Source organism: Acanthopagrus latus, chromosome 12 (assembly GCF_904848185.1).
Source record: "Acanthopagrus latus isolate v.2019 chromosome 12, fAcaLat1.1, whole genome shotgun sequence".
NCBI lineage: Eukaryota > Metazoa > Chordata > Actinopteri > Spariformes > Sparidae > Acanthopagrus > Acanthopagrus latus.
In genome coordinates this window covers 19,580,482-19,593,807 of record NC_051050.1, presented here as the reverse complement: position 1 = coordinate 19,593,807, position 13,326 = coordinate 19,580,482, and the positions used below count along the sequence as shown (strand labels likewise).

The following is a 13,326-nucleotide window of genomic DNA, read 5'->3' as shown; positions in this document are numbered from 1 at the left end:
CGTCATGGACAGATGAGGGCAGAGACCCGAGCCGTTACAGTGGCGTCAGGCTAGCTTCTACCGTGGCCCTGAGCATGTCCCTAGCCAGGCCGAGGCCCAACTAAACACGCACACTTTGGGCACGCTTCTACCAACCATAGGTGTCTGAACATGAGGGACCTGTAAGTTGGCGGGATCGCACAAGGGCTCGTAAGATACGCTATTACCAATACCAGCGGCTGGTCAAAGGCCTGACTACTGCCATTCATGGAAACCACTGCTTACAGCTCTGATGGACTGCACTCCGGCATTTGCCATTGAAGATAGCTGAAGTCTGGTCAAGTTAACTTTTAAATTACAATCATAACACCAGGTTTGCCTGGCAGACCACTAACAACTGGACTGATGTTACCAAATTTTTGTCCCTGTCTCCGCTCAGTTCTGCTGTTGTAGCTCTCAATTCGCTGCACTTCTACTAGAGGTGGAAATCTCTTGGCACCTCATGATTCGATTCGATTACGAACCGATTCTCAATGCAGCAATTTTTTTTATGTACATTTCCATGCATGATTTAAAATAAGAATAGAAAGAACAATAATAAGAATAATAATAAAAAGAATAATAATGAGAATAATAATAACAAAACAATAATAATAAGACAAAGTATAATGATAATATAAAAATAATAAGAATCATAAAATAATAATAAGAATAATTAAATAAGAAGAAGTATAATAATAAGAATAATTAAATAAAAAGAAGTATAATAATAAGAATAATAAAATAAAAAGAAGTATAATAATAAGAATAATAAAATAAGAATAATAAGAATAATAAGAATTAAATCTGAGTTTGCTAATCACGTCCCACTTTTTTCTCACTGTGTGACTAATTGGTGCTTCCAATATATTTAATTAATGAAACAAATGAAAGAAATGTGGCAAATCAACTGGAAGGTTACGTTTGCTAGCAAACATCCAGCTTTGCAAAGAACCAAAAGGAAATGTGTGCCTGTAGCAGCATACATGTAGTACATTAGTACATAAATAACATTGATCATTGTGTTCCAACGCCATGTTCGGCTGTGAAACCATGAGTCCTAGCATTCATGCGGATGTCTCTTTGACAAACACCAGTCACACAAACACAGCTGCAGACCAAGTAATACCCCCTCATGGCAGCAGCACTCCTTGATGGCAGTGCCCCCCCAGCAGGACAATGCGCCTGCAACGCTGTAAAAACTGCTCAGAAATGACCTGAGGAACGTGGGAAAGAGCTCAAAGTGTTAACCTGACCTCCAGATTCCCCAGATCTCAATCCAACTCAGCTTCCACTGGATGTAGTCTGAGCCAAGAACAATCCATGGTGGCCCCAACATGGATGGGAGTTGGTTCTGGCACATCCCGTGGATGCTCAACTGGATTGGGATCTGGAGGATGAGGAGGCCAGTTTGACACCTTGGATTCTTTGCCATAACGGGGTGTAGTTGGTCTGAACTGGGTTTAGGTGGGTGGTGTCTGTCAAAGAGGCTCCACAGAAATGACAGTACTCAAAGTTTCCAAGCAGAACATTTGATTGTAACAAGATGATCAATGCTCACTTCACTAGTCAATTGTTTTAATGTTTCGGCTGAATATTGTCGATATACATGTTAAATAAAATATGACTATATCATTTATATTATATAAAAATGAGTTCAAATAAATGTAGCCGCTCTAAACCGACATACAGTTTATATCATTTATTTGTCTATTTATTTATTTTTTAAACAAGCCAAACAGAAAAAGAGGGAGAGAGACTAGTGTCCCACCAGTGACACTGTACTGGCTTCTGCCAACCAAAACTGTCGGTATTCAACAACCTGTGAGTGAGACTCGACTTTCCTCTAGAATAATTTACCAATCCTAGAGTATTAATGAACAGCAACTGAAAAATCTCGCACTTTCTGCCTTTAATTTTGGCACCTCATTCCACTGACCTTGTTGGACCAAGCGTCTCTCCTCTCTGGGTCTGATCACCAAACAGGTCAGAGCTGTTCCACTTGAAGCTGAAGACAAGTCCCTCTGTTCACCTGGAGGGAGGAGGAAGTACTTTAGTATAACATGATGACTACATGCATATGTGTGTACATATACATATATTTTGATTGTAGGAGGAAAAAAGAAGAGGTAAGAGTACAGAATACATACACATCCAGCGAAAAGGGGATTTCTTACAGGATTATAATTTTATAATAAAGATGGTAAAATCTACTATAATCTGATTCAATAAATGTGTTTTGTACAGGTAAACCAAATTATTAAGTCCTGTGAACATTTAGTGCTTTACACAAGAGCAATATGATTTTAAAGTCTATCTTTTGAAACACAGGGAGTCAGTGCAGTGATTTAAATAACACATTAAACCAGAACTGAGACAAACACGCTGAATACATTTGGTCAGTGTTGGGCAGTAACGTCGCTACAATTAGCGACGTCACTAGTTTAACTACATTTCTCAGTAGTGTGGTGGTAGCGTTGCTGTTTTCTGAATGAAATAGCTTTTCAGTAGCTTAGCTCTTATATTGAACAAGTAGCGCAGTAGCGTCCACACAAGCTACATTTTTATGAACAGCTCTGAAGCTCAGCGCAGTGGAGCTTTCTGCTGCAGTCTGAAATAAAAGGATCAGTCAGTGACGACACTGCCATACACGGCCGTGTATATGGATCTGACAGAAGCATTTCCGTATGACCGTGACATTACGGACCAATCCTTGCCTACAATGTCTCTGCTGCAGGGGAATACAGACAGGTTAGCTTGAGTGAGTTACGTTACTTGATGGAAAGATGGCAGGGGGTGAGGAGGACGGAGACAAATTGATCCCGAGGGATGCAAAAGACAAGCTTAGATAATAAACAAATACAGTAACGTTACATATAGGAGATAAAAGGTGGGGAAATGAGGGAACAGAGAAACTTTTGAAAAGTTTAAATTACTCTGAATTGTTACTTTTACAATTTTTAACTAGCACAGGGTTCAACAAAAATGTTCTACAAAACCAAAGTATGGTGGTTAGTCATAATTATTAGCTTAACATGTGTGTAGATGAAGCTACCAGTACAGTGTGGGCCTAATAAATATATCACTTTTGAAACTGCCAGTTATATGGGATACTGGTAGATGGATAGAGTACTTTAATAATCTCAAAGGGAAATTAAAGCGTTACTTGACATGAATCAAAATACAAAAACAATGAGGTAGGTAAAAGAATCAAATACAATTAAAGACTGAATTATATACAATGACTAAATAAACTAATTCACATATCAAATATAAGTAATAAAGCTGAAACTAGAATGAAACAATGATGTAGGTAAAAGAAACAAATACAATTAAAGACTGAATTATATACAATGACTAAATAGACTAACTCACATATCAAATATAAGTAATAAAGCTGAAACTAGAATACAGACTAGAGAACCTTAACAAAAACTAAAACTATAATATACTATTTGCTGAGTATACGCTGTTTAATTATGTTAATATGCTACAGTGTAGGACACTGCATTAGTGCAAGTCAGGTGGATATTGCTATGGTAGCAAGATGCATCATTGTCCATGGTTGTTAGAATTAAGTGTGCATTGATAGTTGAATATTACAATATACACAATAGTGAGGGCACAGCTTATTGTTTAATAAACAACTGAATGCAACATTTATGCCTGCTTAACTGTCAGTTTTATTGATCACTGAGATAGCTTTGACTTTGAATGAAGTTGTTCGGATATTAAAAAAAAAAAAAAACAGCTTCAATGTAGTTAAGCTACTTCTGCCATATTTATGTTGCTTAGCTTGCTACATTTCTCTGGGGGGTAGCTTCTGTGTAGTGAAGCTAAATTTAATGTAGAGTAACTTGTAGCTTACACTTTCCAAGTAGCTTGCCAAACACTGGTGTACAGTGACCTGCTCAGCACAGGTGTATTCATGTCTGTGTGTGAGGTGTGCAGGTCAGTTATTACCTACCAATCTCAGGTAATAAGACCAGGTGATGTTCCTTCCTTCAGTAAGTTCTATGTATGTGCCTGTGAAAAGGAAGCCAGCCTCCCACTCATGTCAGTGAAATTCGTGTTAGCCTCAAATGTTTCTAAAATAACTGAACATGAGACTGAAGAGGTCTCATGTAACTGTAAAGTGTTGAGGTAACATAATGGAACATAATCCCTTTAATTGCATCCAATTAAATCCGCGATGGACGTTCTGTTTTGCTCGCACCAAACCTCCATTGTGATTTTGGCCGTTTTTTCTCTGCCTTGTCTATAACACGAATAATGCACAGTTAATCAAATGTAGGTCACTTTCTCAAAACATGTCGGTAGTTTTGGTAAAATCGGCATGAAGCTTTTTTGAAATGTATAAATTCTTTAGAACGCCATGAAATCTAGTTCGCTAACGTTTATTGGTCAGTTTAACTGAGTGGTTATGCTATGCTGTGTTAGCGAGCTGACTATAAAGTTTCTGGAGATGCCCTGCAGGGTTTTGGGAAACACGTTAGCAGCGCCTCAGCTGCCTTTATGAACGGGCCAGGACACATCCAGAGGGTACTGACACTTTAACCAGCTTATAAACATTTCTTCAATGTTAATGATAACTTTACTAGCATCGTTACAGCCGAATATCTGCTGACAACACAACACATGGAGCCTGTTAGCTAACTTTGCCTGTTAGCTAACTGTGCTGTACTCAGATATTCGGCAGTTCAGCACAGTTAGCTAACAGGCTCCATGTGTTGTGTCTGTTAGTATCATGTCAGCAGATATTCGGCTGTAACATGCTAGTAAAGTTAACATTACACAGCACGATAATGGCGTCATGCTAACACTCTCCAACAGACACACACGTTAGCTAACATGCAAACCTGTCTGTAAAACACGATGATAATATGACTCAGAAATCTTTATAAGCTGGTTACAGTGTCAGTACCCTCTCGAGGTGTCCTGAACCGTTAATAAAGGCAGCTGGGCCGCTGCTAACGTGTTTCCCAAACCATGCAGTGCATCTCAAACAACTTTATAGTCAACTAGCTAACATAGCATAGCATAACCACACAGTTAAACTGACCAGCAAATGTTAGCTAACCAGATTTCATGGCGTTCTAAAGAATACATACATTTCAAAAAAGCTTCATGCCGATTTAACCAAAACTACCGACATGTTTTGAGAAAGCGACCTACATTTGATTAACTGTGCATTATTCGTGTTATAAACAAGGCAGAGAATAAACGGCTAAAATCACAATGGAGGTTTGGTGCTAGCAAAACAGAAGGTCCATGGCAGATTTAATAGGGTGTAATTAAAGGGATTATGTTCCATTAAGTTCCCTCAACACTTAACAGTTACATGAGACCTCTTCAGCCTCATGCTCACAGTTATTTTTGAAACATTTGAGGCAAACACACATTTCACTGACATGAGCGGGAGGCTGGCTTCCTTTTAACCCGCACATACATAGAACTCTCTGAATGAAGGAACATCACCTGGTCTTATTAACTGAGATTGGTAGGTAATAACTGATCTGTACACCTCACACACAGACATGAATACACCTGTACTGAGCAGGTAACTGTACACATAAAGCAGATTACAACAGAAGTGTTTACTGACCATGTTTGTGTCCTCAGAGAAGAGCAGCAGGGACCAGAGTGTAGATCCCTCAGAGATTATATAGGGATCTAAAGTTTTGGAGGGAAATCCACTAATTTCGCGCGGGAAACGAGCAAGACCGCCCCTTTTGGCACGCCCCACTTTCATACCTCAGAAAATCTTTGGGTGGGACTGATTTTGCATGATGGTGGAATGATAGAATGATTATGGAATTAGTTGGTAGAGCAGGGCAGGCATACCTTGAACAAAGAAACTTTGCCTTGAGTTCAATTCTCTGTCCAGGTTCCCTTACTTCACCCTGTTTCCTGTAATTTCTTGTCTGCCTTGTCAAAAAAGGCTAAAATAAAAATAAAATCAATATTAATAGTACAAATTCAGTTAAGCAATTGGATCAGTAGGATGAAAAAAACGTCCCTTTTATTATTGATATTTCACTTCTCGGGTCTTTTGTTATTATTCCAATACTAAAGGACTCTAATGAAGCTACATTACTTTAATATTGTAATCGGGTGAATTCAGGTAATTTGGACACCTCAGCTGAAGTGTTATTGATTTCTGCTCTGTACTTTTAACATAAAATTAATTAAATGAAATGTGAATGATGACTTCATAGGGGTGATGTCACAGAAAGGGGCAAGGCACTTGTACATATTATGTGTATAGGTATCCATCTCTTACCTTGTCATTATATTGTTTATTCTGTAAAAGTGCATCGACCCTAGTGTCCAGTAGGTGGCGCCTGCTTGACACAGTCCCCCCACGTTGACACCTCCCATCTCCCATTGCCTGAAAGCCAAAAAATAAGTGCAGAAGTTAAGAGCAACTGCGTGCTTGTTATAGCCATATAACGGGAACAAAAAAAATTGTCTCTCTCTATTCACTATTTTTCTGAGACAACCTTCCATGAGGGAAACCGGAAGAGACGGGACTTCGGCTCTCTATTATACTTAGACGTGAAACAAATACAGTTATAAAAGTCCTTTATTTATATTTAACGTATAAACGTTTAATATCCATAATTACTTCTTTATAAAGTTACGACGGGACAGTACACACTCCGGTACAGGAGGCAGCGCCATGAACCGTTAATGTCGGTATGAAGCCTACAAATAATACCGAAGACGAAGAAGAACAACACCGGACGTGACGTATGGATTGTGCGCTGTTAGTTAAATGGCAGCCTGCACAGTTGCCACGCTTGCCTTGTAAAATCGACTTTTATCATTATTTCTTCCCAACATACTCGCATAATCGTCTTCAGCCATGTCTGGGCGACATAACAACAAGCTGCCGAACAACTTGCCACAGCTGCAGAATCTTATTAAAAGAGATCCGCAGTCGTACATTGAGGAGGTAAGTGCAGTTAGCCAACAATGCTAAAGTTTTTAGCTAGTTGTTGTAGCCCATGAGCACTGTCAGTACACCGCAGCAGTGAATGATACGTGGTTGTTATTGTGTCGTTGACAGTTTCAGCAGCAGTACCGGCACTATCAGTCCAATGTACAAATCTTCAAGCTGCAGCCTGACAAGCCGAACAAGGAGCTGGCAGATCTTGTCATGTTTCTCGCTCAGGTAACTTACTGTACCAGATATTTACCTGTTAGTAATGTGTAGTACCGTCCTACTTCATGTATGGCGTGTAATTACAGTACAAATTGTTCTTCAGGTTGGTCACTGCTACCTGCAGCACCTGTCATCCTTTCCACAAGAGCTGTCTGAGTTACTGATGAGCCACCACACAGTCCTGGAGCCAGATCTCAGAATGGTGAGAGCATCTGTCAACGCAATAGTTTGTTTTTATCTTTATTAAATGTGAAGTTTACTTATTTCTCCTTCTTTTCTAACATGTAAACTTAACATGTAAACTGTGTTGTTTTATGAGAATTTAGTTCATATAGGTTTTCTATTCTCTCTGTTATTGGTTTGGGCTAACCTTGCCTTTGGGAGCTTTTATTGAACTGTTTTCTTTTTCTTTTGAATCTTCAAAATATATTATTTAAGCAATTAATCTATTATAACTTTTAATAGCTGATTTTTGTGCAACTGACATGTGACTCTTAGGTTTGAAAAAATGTTTTCATGTCCCCTGTTGGTACCAGACCTTCTGCAAAGCGCTGATTCTTCTGAGGAATAAAGATCTGATTGACCCCTCCGGCCTCCTGGAGCTCTTCTTTGAGCTGCTGCGATGTCATGATAAACTTCTCCGAAAGGTTAGCCCTCAAATATTTACCAACAGCATGCAGTCAGTGGATAGCATTTCATTTTTGCCAATAAATTATAATAGTGTTATGGTATTTTTAGTGTAAGTAGTAGGTGAAGGTGTGCAGTTAGTCTGTACCGAGGTAAGTGCTTTTCCTTAGGCTGTATTTGTGTTCTGTGTTTATTCTCATGCTTAAACCTCTGAACCTCAACAACATGCTTGGTGTTGAAAGGTGCTGTTTGTTTTCTTGAAAAGGAAAGCCACATTACGACCATTCAGAATTGCCCAAAAGTGTTCAATTAAAAATTATCATCAGCGTTTCACTTATCCACCGGCGCTTGCAATATTGCGCATATTGGTCAACTTCTATTTTTTATACATGAGATTAAATAAGATGTGCAGAATATGTGCCATTTAATATTAGTTTGCACTAACCAGATCCTGGATAAGACATTAGATGCATTAAATTACATCTTAAACATTTATTTTTATTAAATTGAACATTTATTAATACATTTTATCATATAAGTGAAACTTTTGAGCACTAACAAAAATGTTGCAGAAAACAGTTTAACTCAACTCAACTTCAGTTTTATTTGTGATATTTTTACTGTGTTGTAATTTTAAAAAATACATATTTTCCCCCAACTTCTTCACCGTGCAGGACTTAAATATTGCATGACAGATGCAAAAATCACCCAGGAACTGCTTTGCACTCACGGGGTTGAATGTTTGCATTTCTTCCATGTTGTGCTCTTTGGTCCTTTCCTCTTTCAGATATGAATGTTTTGTCTTTCTCTTTCCACAGACTCTGTACACACACATAGTCGCAGACATAAAAAATATCAATGCTAAGCACAAAAACAACAAGGTTAACACAGTAAGTGCACAAACTCAATTTTTTTACACACTTAAATTTCTTCTGTGTGACATAGCAGCATGATGCTCACTATCTGTGTATTTTCCTGCTGTGTTTCAGACATTACAGAACTTCATGTACACCATGCTCAGAGACAGTAATCCCATCGCCGCAAAGATCTCTTTAGACGTCATGGGGGAGCTTTATACAAGGAACATATGGTGAGAATTATATTATTTATTAGTACGCTGGACATTATTTTGAATAAGACCTTGTAGACTTGACTATTTTTCACCTGATCAAATTTGGGTCACAGGAATGATGCCAAAACAGTTAATGTCATCACAACGGCATGCTTCTCTAAAGTGACAAAGGTGCGTTGTTTCACACTGAAAACAAACAAGGCTTTACTTATTTGTTTATTATTATTGTATCAGTGTCGGTACTTTAACTCCTCCTTTGCATCTCTTCCTGTTTAGATCCTTGTTGCGGGTCTTAAATTCTTCCTGGGTAAAGACGAGGATGAGAAGAATGACAGTGATTCAGATTCGGAGGCAAGTACCAGAAATATTAAAATAGTTCGATGAAGGAAACTTTTCTCAGTGTGGTTGTTTATGTATATTGCATATTAAAGATGTACCCATTTATTTTCAGTTTGTTTTGGTGTTTGATAAGAATCAGTCTTATTTTTCAGGCGGAGGGGCCATCAGTCCGGGACCTGAAGGTGAGATTCTCCACCGGCAAGAAAACCACCAAAAACAAGAAGAAGCTGGAAAAGGCGATGAAAGTCCTCAAGGTACTGCTGCTGTGACTGCTGCAGTGTCATGACTCACTCCGTCACATTTGTGTTCAGATTGATTGAGTTCATTGTTTTAAATGCTTTTTGCAGAAACACAAGAAGAAGAGGAAAGTAGAGGTGTTCAATTTCTCCGCAATTCACCTGATTCACGATCCGCAAGGTAACGCTCACCTGCCTCTATAACAACCGCAGCACAAAGAATTGTTTTTGCGGAACTCTGAACCGCCAAACATCTCTTTTTATTTAGATTTCTCAGAGAAACTCTTGAAGCAGTTGGAAGAGTCTAAAGAGCGCTTCGAGGTGAAGATCATGATGATGGATCTCATTTCCAGACTTGTTGGGATCCATGAGGTAAGTGGAGTGAAGATTTTTCAGCTCGCTGGACGGTGACTGAAACTGGTCATCGAAAATATCTTTGTAAAGATCAGTGATTAATGATGGCTGATGTGCAGGGTACACATCATTCACAGGTTTTACTGATGTGGTATGAATATTATTTTCTGTCCTTTTCCAGCTCTTCCTCTTCAATTTTTATCCCTTCATCCAGAGATTCCTACAGCCACATCAAAGAGGTAAAAAAAACAGCTCATTATCAAGGGGCACGATGTAGTTTTGAAGAAGAAATTCAAACTCAGTATTTTGATTGTTATTAATGCGCTAATAATGCAAACTCAGAAATATTTTTTTTAAACAAACTGTCATCTTTTCAGAGGTGACAAAGATTCTCCTGTGTGCCGCCCAGTCGTCCCATCAGCTTGTTCCACCTGAGGTATGTTAAGATCTGCTGGATTCATTCTATACTCTGACACGAGTGGACTAAATGTAGTAGATTCCAACGTAACCTTTTTCATGCGTTTCCACAGGTCATCGAACCTGTGATCATGACCATCGCCAACAACTTTGTGACAGACAGAAACTCCGGGGAGGTCATGACTGTGGGGTGAGCAGCGGCCCTGTCTACTTCCTGGTTTAGCTTAAAACATGTTCAAACTAAAAAGAAAATCCATATAGTTCTTTTCTAACTTACACGCCAAGTATTAAATTTTAACCCTTTTTTGTACGGAAGCATCAACGCCATCAAAGAAGTGGCAGCCCGCTGTCCACTGGCCATCACTGAAGACCTGCTGCAGGACCTGGCCCAGTACAAGACCCATAAAGACAAGAGTGAGTGACTGCCCATCTTTTTTGTCTTTTCACAATTCTTTTAAATGTGCTGAATGGAGAGATTGTTGCCTATGTGTGCATTCACAAAACAACATGTTGTGTCCGCATTTGCCCTCAGATGTGATGATGTCAGCAAGAGGACTGATCCAGCTGTTCAGGAGTCTTAATCCACAGATGTTGCACAAGAGGGACAGGGTAAGCCAGCTGTGAACTCTGAAAACAAGATGTTCTAAACCCTGAAATGATGTCTTTACTTATGACACCAGTCAGAAGTGTTTGCATAGAGCAAAAATACAATGCCTCTATATATGATGAGTCGTTTGGGTCACTCCAGGCAGACTCACCCAGAATTCAGAACCTTTTCCAGAACAGTAAGGATGATTTCCATCAAAATACAGCCATTGAAAAGTGTGGAAAAGTAGACATTTTCAGAAAGAAATTGAGTCAAAACTCTTACCCTTAGCAACATCTGCGGCACTCTTTATTCAACACCCAATAACTTCTAGAGAAGGGTTACAACTACACAGGATCAATATACACAAATATGGAGAAGTGTAGCTCTGAGTGCCAGGCTTCAGAAATTCATAACCCAAAAAGCAGTACAATAATAGACATTTTTGAGCATCAGATTTATCAAGAAAATCCACGACAGGAATTGGGAGGACCTAGATGATGTGATATTGAATTGACCCATTCAGAAATGATTGGAGCAGTGTCCTTTAAAAAGAGTTCAATGTGCTGCTTTTTGGACATTGTCCTGTGAGGAATTAAAATTTATGTTGCATTTACAGAAGAGAGTGGTGGCAATAGATCCTAAAAAGGTAAAATAAAAAAACAAACAAACTGTAAACTCTTCCTGGTGTTGTCCAGGGGCGACCTACTGAGGCCTCAGCTGAGGCAAAGATCAAAGACTACGGAGAGCTTGAGGCTAAAGACTACATCCCCGGAGCTGAAGTCCTGGAGGTGGACGAGGTGAAAAAAGAAGGAGAGGAAGACGAAGGTGAGCATATAATATTATTGAGTCCATATGACTGGAGTACAGTGGCTGAAGCAATGCAAAAAACAGAATCCCGTCTCAAACGACGCTCCGCGATCGATACCAGCCTAATATTTTTTCATCCTGCACAACAGACGGCTGGGAGAGTGCCAGCATCAGTGACGATGATGAAGACGGGGAGTGGGTGGACGTTCACCACTCGTCTGACGAAGACACAGGAGAAGTGGTGAGGATGAAACTCTCCACATCTCATCAGACTGCTGATGGTTTATCACGCATTGTTCTAATGTCAGGGCTCTCTGTGTTTGCGTTAGGCCGAGAAGCTTCAGAGTATTCCCCTCGAGGAGAGACAAGCCAAGGCGGCAGCTGTCAGCGGCAGCAGGCTCCTCACTCAAGACGACTTCAAGAAGATCCGTCTGGTGCAGCTGGCCAAGGAGGTCAATGGTGCGCCGGGCAAGGGCCAGAAGAGGAAGAACGTGGACAGTGACGATGAGGGAGACAACAGGTTAGAAAGCATCTAATGCTTTGCATGACATCATTGACAAAGAGGAGTTCTTAACTCTCAGGTCTCAGATTCCTTTGAGTTAAAAGTTGATAAAGAAGCATGATCAAACTTAAAATTTCTGTTTATTTGTTTTTAAAATCTTTCAGAGGGGAGCTGCTGACCTTGAGGAATATTGAGAAACTACATAAGAAACCTAAAGCAGACAAGGAGACACGCCTGGCAACAGCAATGGTAAAACCTCTTGCTAACTGGAGGGTGATTTGAACTAGACACTGGTCCAGTGAAATCACGGTAGCTTAGAGAAGTATTTCATGGCTGGAAAGACGTCTCCTGCATGAGACCAGGCTGTCCATGCAGTAGAAAACTTAATAATTATGAGATTGGTGCTACATGACCCGAGAAATAAGAGCGATACCCAGAGAGTGCTTGGGTTTTCCTTTCATAAAGCTGTATGAATACTCAGAACACGAGCAAATACTCACCTTTGAGAAGCTGGAACCTAAATTTTTTGGGGGTATTTTTGATTAACAAAGTTGTTTTTATCTAATTTTCTGTCAGCTCACATCATTTCAGTTCTAACAATGCGTTTGATTTTTCCAGGCGGGACGGACGGACCGGAAAGATTTTGTCAAGAAGCACACCAAACTGAACCCACACGCCAGCACGAGCAACAGGGAGAAGAGGAAGACGAAGAACTTCATGATGATGAGACACAGTCAGAACGTCAGAACAAAAGGCAAACGCTCCTTCAGGGAGAAACAGGTAGGTGGCGCCCGTCAGAATGAGCCACTGTATATGACCATGGATGCACTGATCTTATGAAGGATAAAGACGGGATACTGAACTGGGAATATTCTGTTTTTCTTTTGCAGATTGCTCTACGGGACGCTCTCCTGAAAAACAAGAGGCGCAAGTAGGACACATGGACATCATGTGATATTGCCTCACAGTGTCTGATAATATTGTACATCCTTCAAGCAGTCTGTAAAACAGTTTATTATTGTATTATTTTCAGCAAACAAAGTGCATCCATTTACACTGTTGTGAAATAAACAACCTTTGATAATTGTGTGAATGGTTCTTGTTTTGGTTTGGTTTGTTTATGGTGCAACTCTTAGTCCCTACCATAGAAACTGATGAGTGGCCTTCGATTGGCTACAGCTTTGGATCCCTTTTAAT

The 13,326-nt window shown here is 39.7% G+C and overlaps 1 protein-coding gene across 1 annotated transcript; it reads left to right on the top strand.

Moving 5' to 3' along the window:
* Nucleotides 1-6,736: 6,736 nt before the first annotated feature.
* On the top strand, nt 6,737-13,222 carry sdad1 (SDA1 domain containing 1). Its single transcript, XM_037118213.1, has 22 exons — nt 6,737-6,976; nt 7,091-7,195; nt 7,290-7,388; nt 7,723-7,833; nt 8,632-8,703; nt 8,803-8,903; nt 8,999-9,056; nt 9,162-9,236; nt 9,377-9,478; nt 9,572-9,641; nt 9,729-9,832; nt 9,996-10,053; nt 10,192-10,250; nt 10,345-10,421; nt 10,548-10,645; nt 10,764-10,840; nt 11,516-11,645; nt 11,777-11,868; nt 11,957-12,147; nt 12,294-12,378; nt 12,748-12,909; nt 13,020-13,222. The coding sequence occupies exons 1-22, from the start codon at nt 6,887-6,889 to the stop codon at nt 13,062-13,064; spliced, it is 2,061 nt and encodes a 686-aa protein (XP_036974108.1). The 5' UTR covers nt 6,737-6,886; the 3' UTR covers nt 13,065-13,222.
* The last annotated feature ends 104 nt before the right edge of the window (nt 13,223-13,326 follow it).